Source organism: Oncorhynchus masou, chromosome 24 (assembly GCF_036934945.1).
Source record: "Oncorhynchus masou masou isolate Uvic2021 chromosome 24, UVic_Omas_1.1, whole genome shotgun sequence".
NCBI classification, from domain to species: domain Eukaryota; kingdom Metazoa; phylum Chordata; class Actinopteri; order Salmoniformes; family Salmonidae; genus Oncorhynchus; species Oncorhynchus masou.
Genome location: NC_088235.1, coordinates 75295908 through 75323846, shown reverse-complemented (window position 1 = coordinate 75323846; position 27939 = coordinate 75295908). Strand labels below are relative to the sequence as shown.

The 27939-nt window shown below is 40.6% G+C and overlaps 1 protein-coding gene across 1 annotated transcript; it reads left to right on the top strand.

The window, feature by feature from the left end:
* The first annotated feature begins 3 nt into the window (after positions 1 to 3).
* Positions 4 to 27920, top strand: LOC135512647 (ras-related protein Rab-3A). Its single transcript, XM_064934882.1, has 5 exons — positions 4 to 83; positions 15118 to 15342; positions 20590 to 20708; positions 23930 to 24054; positions 24484 to 27920. The coding sequence occupies exons 2-5, from the start codon at positions 15118 to 15120 to the stop codon at positions 24672 to 24674; spliced, it is 660 nt and encodes a 219-aa protein (XP_064790954.1). The 5' UTR covers positions 4 to 83; the 3' UTR covers positions 24675 to 27920.
* The last annotated feature ends 19 nt before the right edge of the window (positions 27921 to 27939 follow it).

The window sequence follows — 27939 nt, the reverse complement described above, 5'->3', positions numbered from 1 at the left end:
TGTCAGTCATATGACGTTAGTGTTTCTGCAGGTGCTTGACGCGGTGGTGTATTGCGTAATAGGAGCAGAAAATACACTTAAAGGTAAGGATATAATTATTATATTCTTCATTTACACTATACCATAGCTGGTGTAGAGTTACATTTGTTTAGAAGTCTCTATGGAAATGCGCCAACAAAATAGAATAAAGGAGAAACAATAACCATCATTTGACATTCGATGCTTGCTTTATACAGATAAATATAAGTGCAGTAGCTCGTAAATATAGTATTTCATATGGGGTTGGTTACAATTATGCCGTAATGTATGACATGTCAAGCCTCGAATAACCACAGCATCAGCGGGAGAAGAATGACCTGTCGAAATTCCTAAAATAGCTAATCGATTACAGTAGCCTATCTGGTTCGCGATACCGCATGTGTATCCTTCATTTGTAGTGCGAGATAATTCTTACATCAATTAAGCAATGTATAATTTACGTGAATTAATATCAGGCCTGTCATATGGAAATCCAATGCGCTGTAGATGGGTGCACGGGTCGCTCTGTGCTCTCAAAGACAAGGGAACGAACATGCTCGTATAGGATGATTGACTTTACACTGTTCTGTAGGCTATTTAAAACCTTGATGTCTTCATAAAACCACTGCTTTGACAGCACAAAACCTATCACAGAGAATCATAATGCTGTGTGTCTGAATGGGACCACATCAGCAAGCAGGGGTAGGGGACTCTAGTTACCTACTGATTGTAATCTCAGGATAGTTTACACCGCACAGTTTTAGGACACTCACCCAGGTCACGGTCTATGAGCTTTGGGATGATGCATTGTACATTTTCTCATTTTAAGTAGTTATACATCGTTATATTAATGGTCAAAATAGCAAAGCAGGCTATGTTAAATTGGACAACTAATAATAAATACTCATTTAAAAAAGCTACTTGAGCATTTTTGCATGTTAGATTGGGACCATTTGAAATAATCATAATTTGAATGCAAGAAAGTAGATATTCTATACTATAAAGGAAATTGTAGGCAGTTAGGACAGTTCGAAATTTACTGGGGTGGGGGGTGGTCCAAAATAGGCTGGATCAATTTTCAATATGAATCCACAAGAACAAATAGGAATAGCTGATAGGCAGTGGAGAGGCCAGTTGCGTCATTGCGCATGAATGAACACTGAAGACACCGAGACACTCAAAAAGCTCCCCTATTGACCATGTTTAGGGAAAAAACTATTATCCTACCTAGACTAGCCAACAACACCACAACGCAATGAATCATTTCATTGTTTTCAAATGAGTACTAAATTCTACTCTAGGCTGCAGTGAAAATCTCATTTGAATAACAGCGCAAAAGCCCTGTGATTTGAATGTTTCATTCCATTTGGATCAGTTGTGGGTCCACTCTAGATATTTTATAAAGTCTAGAAAGGCACAGTAGCAGGCCATTCTGGCTGTCTTTTTACCTATACTGAGATGCGCTGTCTGTTGCAGATCATCATTCTCCCAAATCGTACTATAATAATGTGCCCACATATGCTTCCGGCAGGCCTAGTTATTCAGGAAAGCTTAGTGCCTCCTCTCTAATCCAAGTGGCTATTCCTCACACACCTAGAACCTCAATATAGCCTAAATATTTGTTATTTAACATTTAAAGTGTATTACCTTTTATATGTGACATAAACACAACCATTCACAATGTTTAAATCTTATTAGGCTTCTTCAAAAATCTCCCGTAGGCATGCACACTTCTGTTCAAAATCTAATTCCAGCATCATGAAAATGGCTTGACATTAACCAGGTTTCCACCCAACCTTTTCATGCGAGTAAAGTACATGTCGGATAAAAAATGTCACATCATGGGAAAGCATGCAGTTTATTAGGCTACAGAGTAAATAAATTACGATGAACTTCACAGGGTGGTGAAAGTGCGGAGTGAGGAGCTCGATACTCCTTTCAATAGAGATCGAGGGTCTTGTTCTGGTGACATGATGATCGATGCTTGGCTGCTGTTTGACAAATAACAATAATCTCTCACTTTTGTCCATAATAATCTCATCATGTAGGCTATATCCACACTGTGTCTGCGAGCTGCTGGCTAGAGTGCACGTGCCAATACCAGAGTGGGTATATTCACAATACCTATGCAATATTTCTTTGTGACAAAACCAGCAGTAGGCCTTGACTGCAATGGAAACCCATTCAACTTGTATTTTTTATTTGGTACATTATTTTTATGTGCACTAAGTATTTACGCAAACTTTTATCCGCAACAAGTACATTTGATTGAAACACAACTCTGATGGGAAAATGTGCATATTGTTTTTATGCAGATTTTAGAATATTTACATGAAAATCTGTCGCCAATTGGATGGAAACCTAGCTATTGACACCCTAAAGAGTCTGGCAAGTGCGCTAGTCTGGTGTCACTTTGATTATGCCTGCACTACATGGTTCACCAGCAGCCCGAAATGTCTAAAGAATAAGGTACAGACCAGCCAAAACAAGCTTGTAAGAATTATACTTAAACTCCTCCCTCCTACTCATCTGGAGGTCGAGCATTTTAAGCAGCTAAGTTAGCTATCTGTGGAAAAAAGAGTTATATTAATTAAACTTGGTCTGGGTGACAGAATTCTCACGGACTCAGCCCCCAGGTACAGTTGAAGTCGGAAGTTTACATACACTTAGGTTGAAGTCATTAAAAGTTGTTTTTCAATCACTCCACAAATTTGTTGTTAACAAACTATAGTTTTGGAAAGTCGGTTGGGACATCTATTTTGTGCATGACACAAGTCATTTTTCCAACAATTGTTTACAGACAGATTATTTCACTTATAATTAACTGTATCACAATTCCAGTGGGTCAGAAGTTTACATACACTAAGTTCAGTGTGCCTTTAAACAGCTGGTAAAATTCCAGAAAATTATGTCATGGCTTGAGAAGCTTCTGATATTCCATCATTTGAGTCAATTGGAGGTGTACCTATGGATGTATTTCAAGGGCTACCTTCAAACCCAGTGACACTTTTCTTGACATCATGGGAAAATCAAATGAAATCAGCCAAGACCTCAGACTTGTATATCCTTGGGAGGAATTTCCAAACGCCTGAAGGTACCACGTTCATCTGTACAGACAATAGTACGCAAGTATAAACACCATGGGACCACGCAGCCGTCATACCGCTCATGAAGGAGACGCATTCTGTCTCCTAGAGATGAACGTACTTTTGTGCGAAAAGTGCAAATCAATCTCAGAACAACAGCAACGGACCTTGTGAAGATGCTGGAGGAAACAGGCACAAAAATATCTATATCCACAGTAAAATGAGTCCAATATCGACATAACCCAAAAGGCCGCTCAGCAAGGAATAAGCCACTGCTCCAAAACTGCCATAAAGAAGCCAGAATTTGCAACTGCACATGGGGACAAAGTTCGTACTTTTTGGAGAAATGTCCTCTGGTCTGATGAAACAAAAACAAAACTGTTTGGCCATAATGACCATCGTTAAGTTTGGCGGTGCTTTGCTGCAGGAGGGACTAGTGCACTTCACAAAATAGATGGCCTCATGAGGAAGGAAAATTATGTGGATATATTGAAGCAACATCTCCAGACACCATTTGAGGTTAAAGCTTGGTCCAAAATGGGTCTTCCAAATGGACAATGACCCCAAGTGTACTTACACTGTTGTGGCAAAATGGCTTAAGGACAACAAAGTCAAGGTATTGGAGTGGCCATCACAAAGCCCTGACCTCAATCCTATAGAACATTTGTAGACAGAACTGAAAAAGTGTGTGCGAGCAAGGAGGCCTACAAACCTGACTCAGTTACACCAGCTCTGTCAGGAGGAATGAGCCAATTAAACAATTTAAAGGCAATGCTCCCAAATACGAATTGAGTGTTTGTAAACTTCTGACCCACTAGGAATGTGATGAAAGAAATAAAAGCTGAAATAAATCATTCTCTCTACTATTATTCTGATATTTCACATTCTTAAAAATAAAGTGGTGATCTTAACTGACCTATAACGGGGAATTCTGACTAGGATTAAATGTCAGGAATTGTGAAAAACTGAGTTTAAATGTATTTGGCTAGGTGTATGTAAACTTCCGACTTCAACTGTACCTATCCAACCATTTTTAATTTGTTTGAAATGTACACCAGCATAATTTTTTAAACCTTTATTTAACTAGGCAAGTCAGTTGAGAACAAATTCTTATTTTCAATGACAGCCTAGGAACAGTGGGTTAACTGCCTGTACAGGTCCAGAATGACAGATTGGTACCTTGTCAGCTCAGGGATTTGAACTTGCAACCTTTCGGTTTACAAGTCCAACGTTCTAACCACTAGGCTACTCTGCTGCCGCAGCACTAGAGACTAATCTTCACTGTTTTAAATATAAAGCATTCCACAAGGATGCTGGCCCATGTTGACTCCAATGCTTCCCATAGTTGTGTCAAGTTGGCTGGATGTCCTTGGGAAGTGGACCATTCTTGAAACACATTGGAAATTGTTGAGGATAAAAACAAAACAGCAGCCTTGCAATTCTTGACACAAACTGGTGCGCCTGGCACCTACTACCATACCCTGTTCAAAGGCACTTAAATATCTTGTTTTGCCCATTCACCTTCTGAATGTCACACATACACAATCCATGTCTCAAGGCTTAAAAATCTTTCTTTAACCTCCCCTTTATCTACACTGATTTAAATGGATTTAACAAGTGACATCAATAAGGGATCATAGCTTCTACCTGGATTCACCTGGTCAGTCTGTCATGGAAAGAGCAGGTGTCCTTAATGTTTTGTATACTCAGTGTATTTAATTGTATGTATTTATAAAAGAAATAGGGACCACAATGAAAATAAGTCCCCGACTATATTGTGCAATCCTCGTCACTTGTAAAAAATCTTTGTGCTCTGTATATATGTATTTTTTTCTATTGACATAAAATCAATTTATCCGTACTGTGCAGCTGCCATTTAATGAATGGAAAGAGACATCTGTTAAAAAACACCAAAAAGTTTAATGACATTCAGGGATGGCCAAGCCTTCAATACTCGGTATCCTTTGTTAATTGGTTGTGCGGTGTATTGGCACAGAAACCTGTTGGCGGAAAAGCTTTTACATACAGTGCCTTTGGAAGTATTCAGAACCCTTGACTTTTTCCACATTTTGTTATGTTACAGCCTTATTCTAAAATTGATTAAATAGTATTTCCCTTATCAATCTACACACAATACTCCATAATGACAAAGCAAAAACTGTTTTTTAGACATTTTAGCAAATGTAAAAAATATTCAGACCCTTAACTGAGTACTTTGTTGAAGCACCTTTGGCAGCTATTACAGCCTTGAGTCTTCTTGGGTATGAAACTACAATCTTGGTACACCTGTATTTGGGGAGTTTCTCCCATTCTTCTCTACAGATCCTCTCAAGCTCTATAAGGTTGGATGGGAAGCATGGCTGCACGGCTTTTTCAGGTCTCTCCTGGTCTCTCTTCGATCGGGTTCAAGTCCGGGCTCTGGCAGGGCCACTCAAGGACATTGCGAGACTTGTCCCAAAGCCACTACTGCATGTCCTGGCTGTGTGCTTAGGGTCGTTGTCCTGTTGGAAGGTGAACATTCGCCCGAGTCTGAGGTCCTGAGCGCTTTGGAGCAGGTTTTCATCAAGCATCTCTCTGTACTTTGCTCCATTCATCTTTGCCTCTCGTGACTATTCTCCCAGTCCCTGCTGCTGAAAAGCATCCCCACAGTATGATGCTGCCACCACCATGCTTCACCGTAGGGATGGTGTCAGGTTTTCTCTAGACGTGACACTTGGCATTCAGGGCATAGTTTAATCTTGGTTTCATCAGACCAGAGAATCTTGTTTCTCATGGTCTGAGAGTCATTCTGTGCCTTTTGGCAAACTCCAAGTGGACTGTCATGTGCCTCTTCCTGAGGTGTGGTTTCTGTCTGGCCACTCTACCATAATGCCTGATTGATGGTTGTCCTTCTGGAATGTTCTCCCATCTCCACAGAGGAACTCTAGAGCTCTGTCAGAATGACCATCGGGTTGTTGGTCACCTCCCTGACCAATACACTTCTCCCCCGATTGTTCAGTTTGGCTGGGCGGCCAGCTCTAGGAAGAGTCTTGGTGGTTCCAAAATTCTTACATTTTAAGAATGATTTAATGAATGACCTTCAATGCTGCAAATAATTTTTTGTTACCCTTCCCCAGATCTGTGCCTCGTCACAATCCTTTCGCGGAGCTCTTCAAACAATTCCTTCGACCTCATGGCTTGGTTTTTGCTGTGACATGCACTGTCAACTGTGGGACATTATATAGACAGATGTGTGCCTTTCCAAATTATGTCCAATCAATTTCATTTACCACAGATGGACTCCAGTCAAGTTGTAGAAACATCTCAAGGATGATTTCACTTTGTCATTATGGGGTAGATTGCTGAGGATGTTAATGCATTTTAGAATAATGCGGTAACTTAACAAAATGTGGAAAAAGTCAAACGGTCTGAATACTTTCCGAAGGCACATTTGATATAATTATAAATATGGCATCAAAATGTTGAAAATCAGACTTCCTCCTAGCTGATCATTGTCTGCAGCCAACTCTGATCATAGTGTAGGACCAATGAAACAGGCAGTGAAAGTGAGCTCATTCATGGTGGTCGGTCGAATGCTCAACCTTCTGGTCCGTAGCCCAGCATGGCAACAACTGTGCCACAAAAGAATGCTGAAGTGGCAAAGTAGATATCCACGTTTACAAACACAGGGTTGCTACATTTGTTATTTGTGGTCAATACATTTCAAACTGTCCCTTAAGCTACTTGGCCTACTAAACTAATTTAATCAAAGATAGGATGTGGCTGGCCTATTCAACGTTTCAGAAGGACTATATTGTTGCAAATATGATCTATTGAGTCCCATGGCAATATTATATACAGACATCGTCTAAATGTGTGTGTGTGCATTTACCTTAAATATACTTGAAAGAGATCATACTCCAATGTTATTGCTGGATTCTCTGGGGGAAATGCATCACAGAAAAAGTATTAAGGCACCTTCAATGTTTAATGGTTAAATAAGGGCTGCTATTGCCTGCCCTACAATATTATATTAGATTACAGGGCACTTTTTGTTTCCCCCCATACTACGAAAACAAAAACTCCACTCTCTTAATTGCAGGCTTCCATTGTGATACTAGCAGGTTCATAGCATCTTCTGCTCTATAAAGAGGGAGGAAATGCTATATTTAGCTCCTTATGATCTGCATTTGTCTTCTTAGAAAATGGAAAATGTGATTGGATGGGGGGAAAATGCCATATTAGGCAACCTTCTGGATGTTTTGGTACCGTACAGTTCTTTGGTCAATGTCTCACTATGAATTTTAATGTGATTTGATTCAGTCCAATTCGGTGCACTGTCAATTGAACGTTTATTTCCCTTTTATGTTTTGCCACTACCCAAGTAATGAATCACCACTTTTTGTTAAATGAATTCAACCCATCCTTGAAAGAGAATGCAGGGAGTTGTCTTGGAAATGGGTGTGTCTGCTGTGGAGTATAATTTCTCCGTTTTAGCAATGTGTTGCCAGATGTTTATTTTACTGGGCAAAGTTACTTTTCTGTAGAGGGCCTTTTAGTGCCTCAGTACATTCAGTTCTGTGATGTCTAGACGAGAAATTCATATTCGCTAAGTAAATTTAATCTTTGCTCTTGAATTAATACTGTCGGCCACTTCATTTGACGAAAGAGGATAGCTACAATGTGTCCCTAATTAGATCACCCAAGCAACTCTTTATATCTTTCATGAACTTGGGTCACCTGGGGTTGGCATGTAGCCTAGTGGTTCAGAGCGTTGGGCAAGTAAGTGAAAGGTTGCTGGTTTGAATCCCTGAGCCAATGAGGTGAAACATACGCTAATGTAACCTTGAGCAAGGCACTTAACCCTAATTGCTCCTGTAACTCCATCTGGATAAGAGCGTCTGCTTAAATGTAAATGTTTGATATGGGTTTGGAAAATCAAATGTTTTATGAAGAAGCACAATGGTTTCTTCAGACTGCTTAGCTGGGAATATAAATTCAAGTATCTCACTTCAATAAATAACCGTAGTAATTACGTAGTAATATGCTATTAAGTTATGGCACATTTCAATAGCATTTTTGTATTGTCTTGTAAGATAATAATTACTAGCTAGGTAACAGCCTGGACTTAACTTGACTAACTGACTAAAGTTATTCCCTTGTAGTTACCCTGGAATAATGGCTATGTAAGGTATAGCGCTGCCCAATTTGCTTTAACAAAATGTTGGTTTTGTTTTATATGAGCCAGATTAAGCTGAGGTATACTTCAGCTCCTTTGGCAGACTGTCTTTCTCATTAGCTTGCCTAATGCCAGGGTGTTTGGATCAGGTCTGACTCTCAGGCTTTCTGGGATCATCCTGGACTAAAACAGGATTAACAAGATGCCAGTGGGAACCCATTCAAAAGACCAAAACTGTCTGACTCATAGTGCACCAGCACAGTTTAGGACCGGCTGACATCACACACCTGTTGTTAAGGTGTCAATCCCTTTAGGCTGAAAAGAAGAGCCAACACATGTTTATGCCACAGGTTCACAGGTTGGTGCCACAGATTCACAGGTTGGTGCGACAGTTTCACATGTTGGTGCCACAGTTTCACATGTTGGTGCCACAGTTTCACATGTTGGTGCCACAGTTTCACATGTTGGTGCCACAGATTCACAGGTTGGTGCCACAGATTCACAGGTTGGTGCCACAGATTCACAGGTTGGTGCCACAGATTCACAGGTTGGTGCCACAGATTCACAGGTTGAGGCCACAGATTCACAGGTTGAGGCCACAGATACTTTCCTCAGTTGGGAGAGGTTGAAACATTTACAGTAAATCACATTGATTGGAATTATTTTGAGTCTTCGTCTCTCGTTTAACATATGTTCAAGACTAGAGGTCGACCGATTAATCGAAATGGCCGATTAATTTGGGCCGATTTCAAGTTTTCATAACAATCGGTAATCGGCATTTTTGGACACCGATCATGGCCAATTACATTGCACTCCACAAGGAGACTGCATGGCAGGCTGACTACCTGTTATGCGAGTGCAGCAAGGAGCCAAAGTAAGGTGCTAGCTAGCATTAAATGTATCTTTAAAAAAAATCAATCTTAACATAATCACTAGTTAAACAACACATGGTTGATGATATTAGTAGTTTATCTAGCTTGTCCTGCGTTGCATATAATCGATGCGGTGCCTGTTAATTTATCATTGAATCATAGCCTACTTCGCCAAACGGTTATTTAACAAGCGCATTCGTGGAAAAAAGCACTGTCGTTGCACCAATGTGTACCTAACCAAAAGCATCAACGCCTTTCTTAAATTCAATACACAAGTATATCTTTTTAAACCTGCATATTTAGTTACTGTAATATTGCCTGCTAACATTAATCTCTTTTAACTAGGGAAATTGTGTCACTTCTCTTGCGTTCTGTGAAACAGAGTCCGGCTATATGCAGCAGTTTGGGCCGTCTGGCTTGTTGCGAACTGTGTGAAGACCAACTTCGCCAAACAGAGGATAACTTAACAAAGGTGCATTTGCGGGAAAAAAAGCACAATTGTTGTGTACCTAACCATACACATCAATGCCTTTCTTAAAATCAAAAAACAGAAGTATATTTATTAAAACCTGCATATTTAGTTAAAATATATCCAGGTTAGCAGGCAATATTAAGCTAGGGAAATTGTGTCACTTCTCTTGCGTCATTGCACGCAGAGTCAGGGTATATGCAACAGTTTGGGCCGCCTGGCTCGTTGCGAACTAATTTGCCAGAATTTTACGTAATTATGACAACATTGAAGGCTGTGCAATGTAACAGGAATATTTAGACTTATTGACGCCACCTACTCGATAAAATACGGAACGGTTCGGTATTTCACTGAAAGAATAAACGTTTTGTTTTCGAAATGACAGTTTCCGGATTTGACCATATTAATGACCTAAGGCTCGTATTTCTGTGTGTTATCATGTTATAATTAAGTCTATGATTTGATTTTTGATAGAGCAGTCTGACTGAGCAGTGATAGGCAGCAGCAGGCTCGTAAGTATTCATTCAAACATCACTTTCGTGCGTTTGCCAGCTTTCACTGTGCTTCAAGCATTGAGCTCTTTATGACTTCAAGCTTTCCCGAGATTAGGCTGGGGTTACCGATGTGAAATGGCTAGCTAGTTAGCGGGGTGCACGCTAATAGCGTTTCAATCGGTGACGTAACTCGCTCTGAGACATTGAAGTAGTTGTTCCCCTTGCTCTGCAAGGGCCGCGGCTTTTGTGGAGCGATGGGTATCGATGCTTCGAGGGTGGCTGTTGTCGATGTGTTCCTAGTTCAAGCCCAGGTAGGGAGAGGAACGGAAGCTATACTGTTACACTGGCAATACTAAAGTGCCTATAAGAACATCCAATAGTCAAAAGTATATGAAATACAAATGGTATAGAGATAAATAGTCCTATAATTCCTATAATAACTGCAACCTAAAACTTCTTACCTGGGAATATTGAAGACTCATGTTAAAAGGAACCACCAGCTTTCATATGTTCTCATGTTCTGAGCAAGGAACATAAACAGCTTTTTTTTTACATGGCACATACTGCACTTTTACTTTCTTCTCCAACACTTTGTTTTTGCATTATTTAAACCAAATTGAACATGTTTCATAATTTATTTGAGGCATTATATTAAATAAAAATTAAAGTGTTCATTCAGTATTGTTGTTAATTGTCATTATTACAAAAAAAAAAAATGTCCGATCAATCGTATCGGCTTTTTTTGGTCCTCCAATAATCGGTATCGGCGTTGAAAAATCATAATCGATAGACCTCTAGTCAAGACTCATGTCATCTTTTTTTGCCCAAGTTGTGGGATTAGTTCTCCTGGCCAGCCAGACTTGTGTCCTTAGAAAGACATAAGGAGTCTAGGGACCATCAAGTCCTGTCATGACATTGCAAGAAGCATATTTCGGTCAATAGTCGAATAGAATGCATTTTTTATAAGATTTAGATAAATTGCACAAATCTCTTGAAAGGGAGGTGTCAATAACGATGATTGGGTTTCCAATAGTAAGTGGGAGGAGGAGCTCTGCGGACCCTTAAGTGTCTGGAAGCAATTTAGCCATTCATTGTATCATATTTTCTTGAGTTGCTATTTTGTGTACATATCCAGCTGTATTGGCAAAATAACTACATATTCCATCGAGGTTGCCCGTTGTCACAGTTCTAAGAGCAGTTGAAACATCCAGCTATAACTCTACGCTAATGACTCCAGTGGATCTCAAAACTGAAGTTGGATCCCCATTTAGTAGCAATGATATCCTACACCACTGATATCTCGAACCAGTCATGACCATTCAACAAAATAATAAAACAAAATGGAAGTTTCTTTCCAGAAAATGTCTTAGTTACATGATTGCATAACTAGCAAAGGAGTTTTGAAGTTGAGGGTGCAGTATTTATGAAGTTTGGCAATGAGGACGGAAACTAGCTTAGTTCAGTTAGCCATCTAAACTCAGCAAAAAAAAGAAGCGTCCTCTCACTGTCAACTGCGTTTATTTTCAGCAAACTTCACGTGTAAATATTTGTATGAACACAAGATTCAACAAATGAGACAAAAACTAACAGAACTGGAATAATGTGTCCCTGAACAACAAAGGGGGGGGGGGGGGTCAAAATCAAAAGTAACAGTTAGTATCTGGTGTGGCCACCAGCTACATTAAGTACTGCAGTACATCTCCTCCTCATGGACTGCACCAGATTTGCCAGTTATTGCTGTGAGATGTTACGCCACTCTTCCACCAAGGCACCTGCAAGTTCCTGGACATTTCTGGGGGGAATGGCTCTAGCCCTCACTCTCCGATCCAACAGGTCCCAGACGTGCTCAATGGGATTGAGATCCGGGCTCTTCGATGGCCATGGTAGAACACTGACATTCTTGTCTTGCAGGAAATCACGCACAGAACGAGCAGTATGGCTGGTGGCATTGTCATGCTGGAGGATCATGTCAGGATGAGCCTGAAGGAAGGGTACCACATGAGGGAGGAGGATGTCTTCCCTGTAACACACAGCGTTGAGATTGCCTGCAATGACAACAAGCTCAGTCCGATGATGCTGTGACACACCGCCCCAGACCATAACAGACACTCCACCTCCAAATCGATCCCACTCCAGAGTACAGGCCTTGGTGTGACACTCATTCCTTCAACGATAAATGCGAATCCGACTGTCACCCCTGGTGAGACAAAACCGCGACTCGTCAGTGAAGAGCACTTTTTGCCAGCCCTGTCTGGTCCAGCAACGGTGGGTTTGTGCCAGTGATGTCTGGTGAGGACCTGCCTTACAACAGGCCTACAAGCCCTCAGTCCAGCCTCTCTCAGCCTATTGCGGACAGTCTGAGCACTGATGGAGGGATTGTGCGTTCCTGGTGTAACTCGGGCAGGTGTTGTTGCCATCCTGTACCTGTCCCGCAGGTGTGATGTTTGGATGTACCGATCCCATGCAGGTGTTGTTAAACGTGGTCTGCCACTGCGAGGACGATCAGCTGTCCGTCCTGTCACCCTGTAGCGCTGTCTTAGGCATCTCACAGTACGGACATTGTAATTTATTGTCCTAGCTAGATCTGCAGTCCTCATGCCTCCTTGCAGCATGCCTAAGGCACGTTCACGCAGATGAGCAGGGACCCTGGGCATCTTTCTTTTGGTGTTTTCAGAGTCAGTAGAAAGGCCTCTTTAGTGTCCTAAGTTTTGATAACTGTGACCTTAATTGTCTACCTTCTCTAAGCTGTTAGTGTCTTAACGACCGTTCCACAGGTGCATGTTCAGTAATTGTTTATGGTTCATTGAACAAGCATGGGAAACAGTGTTTAAACCCTTTACAATGATCTGTGGCCAACTTCTGTGAAGTTATTTGGATTTTTATGAATTATCTTTGAAAGTCAGGGTCCTGTAAAAGGGACGTTTCTTTTTTACTGAATTTAGTTTAGCCAGGGAAAATCGGGGGGAAATGAGCTTGGGCCTTGTGCGCATGTGCGCCAGCTGGGCACACTAGGCTAATGCAGGAGACAGATTAGAGTTCTTATGCCCTGATATTATCAGGAGCTGTTTGCGAAAGGTTAAACAATTCAAAGACTGAAACAAATAAATCAGATGGTTTATATTTAAGGAGAGAGAATCGATATACAATCCCAAAATCAGCTGTAACTTTTCACTGTAAAGCAAAGATTAAAATGATGTTTGAGTGAACCCAGAATACAGAGAATGAATGGTGAATTCGCTTCCGGGCACAGGAAACTCCTTCTCACCACTCTATAAGCTCTTTGTGAGGTCCAGCAATTATGTACTGGTAGGTCTAGGCCGATCATCTAAATGATGTTCTTCAGAAACAATAGCCAAAATAACATGGCTTTGAATGTTGGGGACATTAATTATCAGGCCCACAAGCAAGCTTATTTCACTCATAACCTGAGTGTTCAAAGCTAAGAGTGTTCTTTGAGACAAACTATTTTTCTAGTAGCACTGGACAGCAAGTAAGGCAGAGTCATATGACTATCTATCATCAGAGGAAGCTTAGAGAAATCTTAGTCATTATGACTAGAAGCAGACACGTTAGAAAATACTTTGAATTTCACTGATATTTTGACAAGTCATGGATACACGTAAACCAGAACCTGTATGATTCAGGTTCCGGACATTTGTGATGTATTATATTGAAGGATGCATAGTCTGTTTTGTCAGTTTATTTTGTCAAGACTTATTTAGAATGCATTTAGAGTTTGCAGTATTGATCCGGTTGCATATCAATTTCTGGCGTGCTTTTTCTATTGACCTTATTTGCACTTCCTTCTCTACTCTTTACAAGAGTCCTGTGTTGAAAAGCTATGAACAGCGCCACAGTAAATCTTAAAATAGCACTATGGGTACAGTTGCACGAAGGTCAAAGATGCACTATGTACTCCACACAGGTTAGCGTTTTTCATCATGAATCTAGTTCTGGAGGCAGCTCTGCAGAGTGGTGGCACAGCCAGAGTGGTGGCACAGCCACAAAGTCATAAAATCTGATTTTAAACCTAACCTTAACCCTAGCCTTAACAATAATGCTGAATTCTAACATTAAATTAAGACCAAAAAGCACATGTTTGTGCTATAGATGGAGCCTAAAGAGACCTTGAATCCAGATGGGCTGAAGTGAAGTCACTGTTGCCCTAAAGAGTAGATACGATTCCCGCCACAAGTTCAATATGAGCCCTGCCAATGTGATCAATCACTTTACAACACAACTATACTGTCCTATCACGTGGGCAGATGTCCTGAGAGGACGAGCAGTCAATCCACTTGAAGTCCTTTTTGTGGCATGTGGTGTAGGCTGCTCTATCTTTCAAGAATGCACTGTTGAGAGCTGACTAAATATGTACACAATGGCTCACATCGTTTGAGAGACAGAATGATTGGTCTGTAAAACCAGCAACCCATAATTAAAGAGGTGTTGTAAGTATCAGGCGGTTCAGAATGTTCCACTTTGTGCGAAAAGCTTTGATTCCTGTCAGGTGCAAGAGAAGCTGTCAGGGGACTATTTCCTCGCCCACTGATATCTTGTCACGCTGAAGGGAACCGATTTTAAATGTCTCTTGATGCAATGCCTTGTCTTGTGCCTCTGGTATATCGATGTTTCAGAACTTTGTCTTATTGAGTACTACCACTACTTGGCCTTGGTGAACACTGATGAACTGCACTGTGATGGATGAGGTTGCTCACTTTTTGTACGAGGTGTGTTTGACAAGGGGTTAAGCAGGCCCTGTGTGGATATTTGGCACATTGGATTCTGTATCGTTTTGTCTGTACTTAGAACACGGCCTACACTGCTTATCCTAGGCTTTACCTTTTGAAGTAGGTATTTCTGAAGTGTTGGAGGCCATTTTATAGAAACACAATGTAATAATAGTACTGCCCTGTGATCCGCCAAGAATCAGTATTGGAACTCTTTCCATGATACTTCCAAATACAAGGGATATTTTCAGTCGGTTGACAAAATCTCTCTCTCTCTCTCTCTAATCTTTCAGATGGCTTCAGCTACAGCTACCTATGGACAGAAGGAGTCCTCAGACCAGAACTTTGACTACATGTTCAAGATCCTCATCATTGGAAACAGCAGCGTGGGCAAGACCAGCTTCCTGTTCCGCTACGCAGACGACTCTTTTACGCCAGCCTTCGTCAGCACGGTGGGCATTGACTTCAAGGTGAAGACCATCTACAGGAACGACAAGAGGATCAAGTTACAGATCTGGGTGAGATTTGGAGACCCTTTCATACGGTTGATATGTCCCTGTAATGAAGAATTCTGTCCCTGTATTCACTCGCTCAAAAACACAGCCTAAAGTTAGTTGAACTTCCAATGTGTTATCACTACACTTTCAACCATCTAAAAAAACAAATTCCAATTGGAAAACAATTTCAGATTTTTGGTTTAGTTGTCACCCAAATCACTGGGCTTTCAACCATTTAAAAGCACAGCAAAGTTCAAATGGGAATACAATGTCAGATATTTTGTTTATTTATACAACAGATTATTGTGCTTCATCTAATAGCAGAACCAAATGACCTGGACTGCAGTTGAGATTACATTAAATGTACATAGTGCAAGTGATTAATGCCGTTCGAGATTCTGCGTCGATTATTGTAGCAATAGGTAGACCTGTGATAACCTATGCATGCTATCTTGAACAAGCACGCTTTATATGATTACATAAGAAGGAATGCATAGTTACAGTAACCTCAATGTGTCCATGGATATGTTAGTCAATTTAGGTTGAATGTAACATTAGTTTGTGTGATAGCCTTAAAGGTGCTACGTACACACGTGGAAGCTAGGTGAATTGCAACAACACTTAGGTTGAATACAAAGAACTCTACTTCCTCCTCTACATCCCATTTCCCTGCAACATGTTGGAGACTTTGTGTCTGTGGAATCTAGTGGAAACCACTCGCGCTTGAGCATTTTACTTTCAGTTTTGTCCACCAGCTTTAAACAGCTGAAAACAAGTTATTTCACAGCGATTTAGATGGTGCAATGATTCTGTTTACTATGAATTGCTTGTATTGTCACATAAAATGAAATTAGGCAAACAATTTAATTTTAGCAACCAGGTAATGGCATGGTGGTTTCTGTGGCTGTATGGCATTAGTGGAAACTAAGACTATTCTCATGGCAGCTCTGCCAGTTTTGACTAGCAGAAGCAACTTTTTGTAGCAGGTTAGGATCATTAACGTGGTATGTTAGGATAATTAACATGGCAGGTTAGGAAAAGGTTTAGGGTTAGCTAAAATGCAAAAATTAACCCAGATGTGACTTGAACATACAGTATCTAGATAAAACCAGGCCTGCCCTGAGAACAGTCTTGGTTTCCACGAATGTGATGCTGCATTTCTGTGTCTTTTTACTTTCGGTTTTGTACATCACTTTCAAACAGCTGAAAGTACGATATTTTTTGTAATTCAAATTATATTTCACAACGCTTTAGATGGTGAAATGATTCTTTACACTATAAATTGCTTGTTTTGTCACATGAACAGAATCTTTAAATGTAATTATTATTTTTGTACTTTTTACCCCTTTTTCGTGATATTCAATTGGTAGTTACAGTTTTGTCCCATCGCTGCAACACCCGTACGGACTCAGGAGCGGCGAAGGTCAAGAGCCATGCGTCCTCTGAAACACAACCCGTCCAGCTGCACTGCTTCTTAACACACTGCCCACTTAACCCGGAAGCCAGCCGCACCAATGTGTCGGAGGAAACGCCGTACAGCTGGCAACCAAAGTCAGTGTGCATGCGCCAGACCGCCACAAGGAGTCGCGAGAGAGCGATGGGACAAGGACATCCCAGCCGGCCAAAATAAATGTAGTTCTGTCCTTGAGCTGTTCTTGTCTATTAACCTGTTGAAACTCCCCATCCCGGATCCGGGATCGTGACTAAAGCCTCAGGCTCATTAGCATAACGCAACGTTAACGATTTCTGAAAATCGCAAATAAAATGAAAATAATGCGCCTGCTCTCAAGCGTAGCCTTTTCTTAACAACACTGTCATCTCAGATTTTCAAAATATGCTTTTGAACCATAGCAATTGACTAATTTGTGTAAGAGTATGCTAAGCTAGCTTAGCATTTTGAGTAGCATTTAGCACGCAACATTTTCACAAAAACCAGATAACCAAATAAATAAAATCATTTACCTTTGAAGAGCTTCGGATGTTTTCAATGAGGAGACTCTCAGTTACATACCAAATGCGCAGTTTTTCCTGAAAGCGTCTGTGTGTAGGATAAATTGTTCCGTTTTGAACATCACATTTGGCTACCGAAACGAACCGAAAATTCAGTCACCTACAACGTAAAACTTTTTCCGAATTAACTCCATAATATCGACCGAAACATGGCAAACGTCGTTTGGAATCAATCCTCAAGGTGTTTTTTCACATATCTCTTCATTGATATATCGTTCGTGGAAGCCTGCATTCTCCTCTGAATTCTGTGGAAAAATACTTGCAGCTGACTTTTGCGCACCAATTTTGGCGCAGGACACCGGGCGGACACCTGGTAAATGTGGTCTCTTATAGTCAATGTTCCAATGATATGCCTACAAATACGTCACAATGCTGCAGACACCTTGGGGAAACGACAGAAAGGGCAGACTTACTCCTCTCGCATTCACAGCCATATAAGGAGACAATGGAAGACAGAGCCTCAAAAATCCTGCTCATTTCCTGGATGCCGTCATCTTGGTTTTGCCTGAAACTCACGTTCTAGGGCACGCACAGAAAATATCTTTGCAGTTCTGGACACGTCAGAGTGTTTTCTTTCGAAAGCTATCAATTATATGCATAGTTGAGCATCTTTTTGTGACAAAATATCTTGTTTAAAACGGGAACGTTTTTCATCCAAAAATTAAATTGCGCCCCTAGAGTTTCAACAGGTTAATGTTATGTATTATGTCATGTTTTGTGTGGACCCCAGGAATAGTAGCTGCTACTTTTGCAACAGCTAATGGGGATCCTGATAAAATACCAAACCCTCCCCTAACCCAGACGATGCTGGGCCAGTTGTGCACCGCCTCATGTGTCTCCTGGGATCAAACCCGAATCTGTAGTGACGCCTCTAGCACTTCAGCATTGCAGTGCCTTAGACCTCTGCACCTCTCGGGAGGCCAACATTCTAGAATTTTATCAACCAGGTAATGGCAAGGCGATTTCTGCCATTGATGATTCTGCTTGTGAGATGATAACCACGTCTCTGAGAGATGTTGATGGAAGAGAGGGGGGTGCAGCCTGCCAATTTGACATAGAGCCAGTCTGGCTTTTGTTGACCAATAGGAAGGCTGAACAAGCTGTATGTCATTTCGTGTGGGCCCAAAATCGTTATTTTTAAAAAAAAACATTGAAACACTATGATTCCAATGAAATTAAAATTCACAAATATTTAATATATCTCCTTTAACTTTAGGCTATTTACTGTATTACAAAGTAGTGTTGAATTGTGTTTGGTTGACAATGCAACCAAATATCAACATATAAAAGAGATGTATCTACTTTTTTTTGGTTAACTTGTAGACATGTTAATAAGCTATTTATTGTATTTCAAAAGTAATATTGAGTTACATTTAGCGGACACCCTTATCCAGAGTGACGGCATACATTTTAATACTAGTCCCACATGGGATTCAAACCCATAACCCTTGCATTACAATTGCAATGCTCCACCAGCTGGGCCACATAGGAATTGTGTTTAGTTATCAACATTTTAAGAATATTTATCTTCTGTTTGGATAGTTCCATCTGTAACACTGACTTAGTCTGGCTTTAATTCCAGTTTGTCTACAAATTAATAATTGATGTCTTAAAAATCAAATCAAACTTTAAATAAAGTTTGATTTGATTGATTAATTTTATTTAACTATGATTTTTGTTTGAGATGGAGATGTGAATTAAAGCCAGACTAAGTCAGTGGCAAAGGTGGAACTATCCAAGTAGATAATACTTATTCTTCAAATGTTGATATTTGGCCTATTCTATTTTTAGTTGAATTCTGAGTTGAACTCAAACAGTTGCTGTTGATGACTTTGCAAATGCTATATAGGCCTAAATAGCATCATTGATGATTGATAAAGTATGGTCACGTTTAATTTGCTAAGTTAAACCTACCCTTTGGAATGACTTTAATAGTGAATCTATTTCATTTTTAAGTGGGGCCCTCTCAACAATCATTCTCATGATAGCACATTGTTAATAATCAATGACAAATATCATAGCTAAGCAGGGCTGGGCCTTGGTTAAAACCTTGGATGGAAGACCAAAGGGTAGCTGTAGATAGATCAATTCTCCAGTAGGAGGTGATGCCCAGACTATTCTGATAGTGGATATAATGTTGAAAAGCTGACATTTTTAAAGGTACAAATTCAACATATTTTCTAGAAGGTTTATGTTGAAATTTGGTTACCATGGTGACATAGCTGTGGTTGAAATTTCACACTCAAAACAACAGTTTATGTTGATCCCTTTTTTTCAAATCCAATCTATTTCCCACATAGATTCCACATCACAATACGTTGACAAAGTATGTTGAATCAATGTTGATTCAACCAGTTTGTGCAGTGGGGCACTGCAGTCTCTACTGGACATCCATATTGTGCATCAAACACTGGGGGCTGGTGAAAGAGGATACGTGTATGTGTGTTGAGGAAAGGCTTGGTCTGTGGTCAGCCTTTTCCCAGGGCAATGACTCTGAAGTTTGCACCCTCCCCCATTACTACACACTTCTCTTGAGTAAATAACCCCCCCGACCACCACCACCACCTATACACACACTGCTCCCCATCCCCCACCTCCCAGTACAGCATACAGTCAGCTTCGCATGCACTCAAGTGTAGTAAAATTGAAAAGGCTGTGAATGCTGATAATTCAAATATGACCTAAAACATAAACAAGCACATTTGTTACACACCATATAATGTACATATTTCACCCAATTTACATGTTTACATGTGTATTTTGATTCAATATGCATGCTAGACATCATACAAAAAGCAACAATTTGACTACCCTAAAATAAAGCCTAACCAGCATAGTGTTGTGTGCAATGGGGATTGGGGCTGATGTTGCTCCACAGTTTAGAGAGATGCAGTATTGGGTTGTCAGGGAGGCCTCATTCCCTGAGCATTCATTAGAGCTTAGGCCGTAACTCAATCTGCCCCCTCCACCCCCCGGCTTGCCAACCAAGGAAGGGAGGCGAAATTTGGCAAGTCACAGTGGAAATGCGTCAGGAGCTGTAAAAGCTACTGATACCCCATCATCATCATGTTGGCAGCAAAAGCAGTCTGCGGGTAGACTGTTTGAAATCACCGGAGGGTTTTAATGTTCTGTCGTTATTGGTGTGCGTGGGACGTTCGCTGTCAATGTCAATTTGACTGTGGTGCATGTCAACTTGGCTGTGGTGCTCATTTTCATGCAACCTCCGTGTATGTGTATGTGTGTGTGTCATATTTCTAGGATACGGCAGGGCAGGAGAGGTACAGGACTATCACCACGGCTTACTACCGCGGTGCCATGGGCTTCATCCTCATGTATGACATCACCAATGAGGAGTCCTTTAATGCTGTGCAGGACTGGTAAGTGATTGCTCAGGAATGTGGTGTGGTCATGTGACCATATGGTAAAACAGAGGACAAACACAGACCAGCGTTCCTTGATACAGTACAGGCCGGACTGGAGGAGGTCCAATTGGCACCAAAGGTTTGTTGACCTTTTCTTCAGAAAGGCATGCGAAGTGATAAGAATTTGTTGACCTTTTCTAAATAAAGACCATTGGACTTGAGACACAAACTATATATACAGGTAACTACCAAAATAAAGGAAACACTTGAGTAAATGGGGGATACAAAGTATATTGAAAGCCAGGGGCTCCACACAGGTGTGGTTCGTGAGTTAATAAAGCAGCTAACCTCCCATCATGCTTAGGGTCATTTATAAAAATGCTGGGCAGGCCATTATTTTGGTCATTGTTTTGGCTACCATGGCTATGCCCTCATAGGATGACAATGCTCCCACCCACAGGGCACGAGTGGTCACTGAACAGTTTGATGACCATGAAAACAATATGTAAGCCATATGTCTAGGCCGTCTCAGTCACCAGATCTCAACCCAACTGAACACTTATGGGAGAGTTTTGAGTGGCTCTTGAGACAGCATTATCAACCACCAAGTGATGGAATTTCTTGTGGAAGAATGGTGTCACTTCCCTCCAATAGAGTTCCAGACACTTGTAGAATCTATGCCAAGGTGTATTGAAGCTGTTCTGGCTTGTGGTTGCCCAATGCCCAATTAAGACTCTATGTCGGTGTTTCCTTAATTTTGGCAGTTATAGTTGTATAGTTGTGCAAGTATAGTTGTGCAAGTAGAGATACTGGGGTGCAAAGGAGCAAAATAAATAAATACAATATGGGGATGAGGTAGGTAGATAGATGGGCTGTTTACAGATGGGCTATGTACAGGTGCGGTGATCTGTGAGCTGCTCTGACAGCTGGTGCTTAAAGCTAGTGAGGGAGATATGAGTCTCCAGCTTCAGAGATGAATGCAGTTCGTTCCAGTCATTGGCAGCAGAGAACTGGAAGGAAAGATGACCAAAGGAGGAATTGGCTTTGGGGGTGACCAGTGAGATATACCTGCTGGAGTGCATGCTACAAGTGGATGCTGCTATGGTGACCAGTGAGCTGAGATAAGGCGGGGCTTTACCTAGCAGAGACTTGTAGATAACCTGTAGCCAGTGGGTTTGGCGATGAGTATGAAGCAAGGGCAGTTGTATAGTTGACATCACCTGGTTCATCTGGTAAAATAGCCTCCAACACTCTACTCAACAAACTGGATGCAGTCTATCACAGTGCCATCCGTTTTGTCACCAAAGCCCCATACACTACCCACCATTGCGATCTGTATGCTCTCGTTGGTTGGACCTCGCTTCTACCAAATTCTCTAAAACAACGTGGGAGGTGGCTTATGGTAGTGACATGAACATTCAATGTTCTGACAACAACTCTGGTGGACTTTCCTGCAATCAACATGCCAATTGCACGTTCCCTCAACCTGAGACATCTGTGGTATTATGTTGTGACATTGTTGTGCATATTTTAGAGTGGCATTTTATTGTCCCTAGCTCAAGGTGTACCTATGTAATGATCATGCCGTTAAATCAGCTTCTTGATATGCCACACCTGTCAGGTGGATGGATGCTCACTAACAGGGATGTAAACAAATGTGTGCACAAAAGTAGAAGTAAATAAGCTTTTTGTGAGTATGGTACATTTCTGGGATGTTATATTTCAGTTAATGAAATGAAGGTTCAACACTTTACATGTTTAGTTTTATATTTTTGTTCAGTATATAATTTTGAACCGGAGTCAGACAAAATTGTGTGTTTCTCTAATTACAATGATTAATCCCCAGACAAAAAACATCCACTTGGGTTTGTATCTTCCTGCTATCCAATAAGGAGGGGACTTGGGTTTGTATCTTCCTGATATCCAATAAGGAGGGGACGTGGGTTTGTATCTTCCTGATATCCAATAAGGAGGGGACTTGGGTGTGTATCTTCCTGATATCCAATAAGGAGGGGACTTGGGTTTGTATCTTCCTGATATCCAATAAGGAGGGGACTTGGGTTTGTATCTTCCTGATATCCAATAAGGAGGACGTGGGGACAGATATGGGACTTTTGTATCTTCCTGATATCCAATAAGGAGGGGACTTGGGTTTGTATCTTCCTGATATCCAATAAGGAGGGGACGTGGGTTTGTATCTTCCTGATATCCAATAAGGAGGGGACGTGGGTTTGTATCTTCCTGATATTAAGGAGCGGACGTGGGTTTGTATCTTCCTGATATCCAATACGGGTTTGTATCTTCCTGATATCCAATAAAGGAGGGGACTGATATTGGGTTTGTATCTTCCAGATATCCAATAAGGAGGGGACTTGGGTTTGTATCTTCCTGATATCCAATAAGGAGGGGACTTGGGTTTGTATCTTCCTGATATCCAATAAGGAGGGGACTTGGGTGTGTATCTTCCTGATATCCAATAAGGAGGGGACGTGGGTTTGTATCTTCCTGATATCCAATAAGGAGGGGACGTGGGTTTGTATCTTCCTGATATCCAATAAGGAGGGGACGTGGGTTTGTATCTTCCTGATATCCAATAAGGAGGGGACGTGGGTTTGTATCTTCCTGATATCCAATAAGGAGCGGACGTGGGTTTGTATCTTCCTGATATCCAATAAGGAGATATCCAATAAGGAGGGGGCGTGGGTTTGTATCTTCCTGATATCCAATAAGGAGCGGACGTGGGTTTGTATCTTCCTGATATCCAATAATGAGCGTCTCAAATAAAACTAAGTTCTATTTGAACTTTTGGCTAAGCAGGTGCTTGTTCACGTGGGTAAAATGATTGAATAACATGCATGTGTAAATTTATTTTCAACGCTTGCTTACATAATGTGGCCGGTGAAGTTTGCATGAAACCAAATACTATTACTCACAATAACCCCAAATAAACGTTAATCGTATCGCAAGCTGCATTATTCCAAACTCATTTTAGCTGACCCTTGAGTGTTGGATAAGTGCAGTGAAAATGTCACCTAAGCTTTCAATGGCTCTGCAGTGGACCATGTCTCTGCAGACTGCACACTACAATCTATGTTCTTAGTAAGAGTGGTTTATTGAAACAATGTTTCGATCCTCAGATCATCATTGTGTCTCTTTGACCTCAAGCACCTGCTCAAAACCACGGGGTGTGTGTGTAATCTTTTCCAATTCTGAACCTTTCTGTATGGCTGCCATAGGTCGACCCAGATTAAGACGTACTCGTGGGACAACGCCCAGGTCCTGCTAGTAGGCAACAAGTGTGACATGGAGGACGAGAGGGTGGTGGCAGGAGACAGGGGCAGGCAGCTTTCTGAACACATGGGTGAGTTCAAGTCACACAACACCAGCTCACAGTGCCCACCATAACTACATGAGCTATACAATTCAATGATACTGCTGATGTTAATGGTACTTCTTATCTGATGATTTGATTTTCTCATCTGAGTTGTCAGCCACAATTACATGTATAATTTGATTGCAATCGCTTGGTAGAAGTTCTTATCCAGAGTAAATGTGATTAGGAGGTGGAACAGCATCATAAGCAAACATAAAAAGAATTGTGCCGAATTGGCTGTTGAACACAGATCTCCCAGCTACCACCAAATATCATGTCATACAGGAATGACAAAACACGGAGTTTGCTCACAATAGCTTCAGAAACCAATGGGCAAGATTACTGATCACGTATGGCTAGTTTGGTAAACATTTAAATCCAACACCATTATAACACCATTATAACACAATGTTCCAGGGTTCGAGTTCTTTGAGGCCAGTGCCAAAGATAACATCAATGTGAAACAGACGTTCGAGCGGCTGGTGGACATAATTTGCGAAAAGATGTCTGAGAGCTTGGATGCCGCTGACCCGGCAGTTACAGGGGCTAAACAGGGGCCCCAGCTCACCGAGCAGCCCGCACCCCCCCAACAGGACTGTGCATGCTAAAGCTCAGCGACCCACCACACACACCAACTCATCCTCAGGTCCCCTCACACCTCCCTCTTCCCCACAAATCAATGAATCGCTCCATATGGGTGAATAGGTGATGTTCACTCTGTTTCTCACATGATTCTCGTGTCCTCTGCTTCCTTTACTCGGGTCCTCACTGGTCTTAAATTCTCTATCCAGAGTCTGCCCCAAAACTTCATCATTGTTTACCTTATTTTCTCAGACTAATGGTTTTCTGATAAAAGCCTTTGTTAGAGATGGATGGAATTCCATATTAAAGTATGTGTTGTCATAAAGAGGTCAATACTAACAGAGATATTGAAGCCGAGTGCATATATACTGTCTAAGTCCCATGTCTGTGTGAAATACAAGAAAACATATATTGGATTGCATCAGTCACTGGTATAACATTTCCTGTCTCAAATTTTTGTCCAATCAGCCTTTTTTTTTTATTTAAATGTACCTTATGTTTTGTATACTGGTACCGCTTTCCTTTGTAAAGCTTTTCGCGTATAAAAAAACAGTAAGGAAAATACAAACAAATTATAGATAGGTAAAAAGAAACAGAGACATTCTTTATACAGTACCAGTCAAAGGTTTGGACACACCTACTCATTCCAGGGTTTTTCTTTATTTTTACTATTTTCTACATTGTAGAATAATAGTGAAGACTTCAAAACTATGAAATAACAACTATGGAATCATGTAGTAACCAAAAAAAGTGTTAAACAAATCCAAATATATTTTATATTTGAGATTCTTAAAAGTAGCCACCTTTTACCTTGATGACAGCTTTGCACACTCTTGGCATTTTTGACTGGTATTGTATATGTTTGGTTTAAATGTGTATGTAAATAATGTGCATAATATAATATCTAAGGGATCCATTAGAAAAATTTAAAAAAAAAAGAAAGAAAAAAGCATAAAGAAACTATCTATGAAGATATGAGAGGTCAATGCTGTAGATTTTCTCTGACTCAATTTATTTATGGTTGAATTAATCCCATTGTCATCCCCCTATGCCCATTTACACAAAACATCTTTGCTCCTACTACCGCTCTCAGGTACTTGCAAATACACTCACTAAGAGCTGTTAAGATTAATGCTAGTTTGCATGGAAAGAGGCTGAAGCCACGGAACCAGAGCATAGCTGAAGTATATCAGCATTGCTCACCTTTTACATCCATTTCAATGATCTTATTTTGTATTTTTGTGAGAAATAATGAATTACAATGTGCATGTTATATCAGAGGCAATACTTGGCTCCTTATGACTTGAAATAGGATACAAGAGACTGCACAAGTGAGGTTAAATAATATAGAAATCATACTGTGTCCTGTACAATAACAGGTTAAAAAAAATATGTTTTGCTCAGTTTTGGCAACGGCTGTTTTTGTCCCACAGCTTGTAAGTACTTAAAGGTAGATATGACGTAGGTGCACAAGTAAACCAGGGCCAATATCCACAATAACTAAGAGCATTAAAGAGCGACGGTAAACTTCTACTGTTTTGGTCCCGTACCTACCATGCTCAAACAGCTTGACCCGAACCCATGCGCAGATACTGTGTGGGGGTGAAGTCTTGCATCTCACTCATCGCAATATCTGCGATGCTGCTCGTGGCAATGCCATTTTGCTGAGTCTGCCTTTAATGCACACAAGCGTAGGCTTATGCAACAAAGAGTTTATGGGTTTGTAGTGTGTGTGTGATTGGAACAATTTGCAGTAAAATATGTGTACAATTAAACACTAACCCTTGAGACTGTTTGAGCGCAATTTAGTCAACCGTTTAATTTAGGAAAGAAAAACCTGAATGGCCTTTTGCCTCTGGTCTTTGAATTGATATTCAGTCCAAGGTCTCAATCCAGGCAAGTTTCCATTGAAATTAGAGAATATATTATTACTCATTGTAAGCGATCGAAACCACCCTTAAGACCTTTGTGATGTTTACGAGTGAACTTTTCTATGTTGTTGACAAATGGCTGTCTTTACTAGAGTGAATGAGTGCGAAATAATCATACAAATAGATCAGTCATTCAAGCATCCTCAAATGTATACTTCACTGAGTCATACCAAAGTTTTGATGTGGGACAATAATGACAATGTGTAACAATAATATTAAAATAATACTACTGTAGATACAATAACAACAATATTTGATCATCTTGCAATCCAGCATACATTTTCAACATAATTTTGCTCTACTATATAATGGCTGTGAGTCTGCCATCTCAGTAGTATCCAGAGACACCCCCACCCCCCTCTGTAAACTCTCCTCCTCCTCGCCGATGCTGTCTTCATTTCTATGAAACAAACTGGAAATGCATTTTAGTCATATGTTTCATGTGTGGATTGTGTGTTGTATTGACTCCAGGCTTGCAAAAAAAAGACAAAATCTGAAACTCGTATTTTATCTGCATTAGTTCTAGGCCTGCTTGTGAATGAATGTGTGACTTTCTTTAATAAAAAGCAATATGCAGTACCAGTGAACAGCATTTCAAACAGTAGAGCTTGCTGACAGTAGATCTACTATATAAAGTGTGTCGGGTACACCCCCCCCCAAAAAAAACCCAACAACAAACAAACAAACAAGGGTGTCGGGTAAGTTTTACCTTGCTGCTATTCCTGGGTAGTATAGAACTGAATCTGGAAAGATGTAAAAAGAGGGAATAACCATGTTCAACTGATTTGTTAGGTTACATAAACCCAAGCTGTTACTGTCAAAAAAAAACATTTACACAAATATACTAGTGGTTTTAAAACCTCTTGTAAAATTAGTGGATTTATAGTGAGAGATGTTGTTAGGATCTTGGATGTCACCAAAGCTTGTGAGAAAAAGAAACATTTGACATGTGTAAATTTAGAAGAGTACAATAAGAGTATTTCAGATCATGTTTTTATTCCATTGCTTTGCTACGAAGGCAACCTTCAAGGCATCCAATAAGGTTTGCGCTGTCAGGAAGGTATTGCAATTTTTCAAAAGATCCCAAGTGTTGCTTGTTTTTGGAATTTATTTCATAGTTTATTTGTGTTTTTATTTTTATTGTGCATCCACCGAATACTGTTCTGCAAAGTACTGTTGACTTGGTTTACATAGATTTTTACTTTGTACTTCTATTGTGGGAATACAACAACTAATGTTATAACAATAAGGGAATATGGTGTCAAAATGTGAACATTACCAAATCTGCTGTACATGTTGTGGAACTCAATGACAAAAAAATAAAAGTTTGGCCTGTTGCAATATTGCAGTTTTCCTCATT

Bases quoted from the DNA above. Each gene is read 5' to 3' on its own strand.
- LOC135512647 (XM_064934882.1), top strand. From the start codon at position 15,118: ATGGCTTCAGCTACAGCTACCTATGGACAGAAGGAGTCCTCAGACCAG. The intron at 15,343-20,589 runs GTGAGATTTGGA...TCATATTTCTAG, and splicing joins GGATCAAGTTACAGATCTGG to GATACGGCAGGGCAGGAGAG. The intron at 24,055-24,483 runs GTGAGTTCAAGT...ACAATGTTCCAG, and splicing joins GCAGCTTTCTGAACACATGG to GGTTCGAGTTCTTTGAGGCC.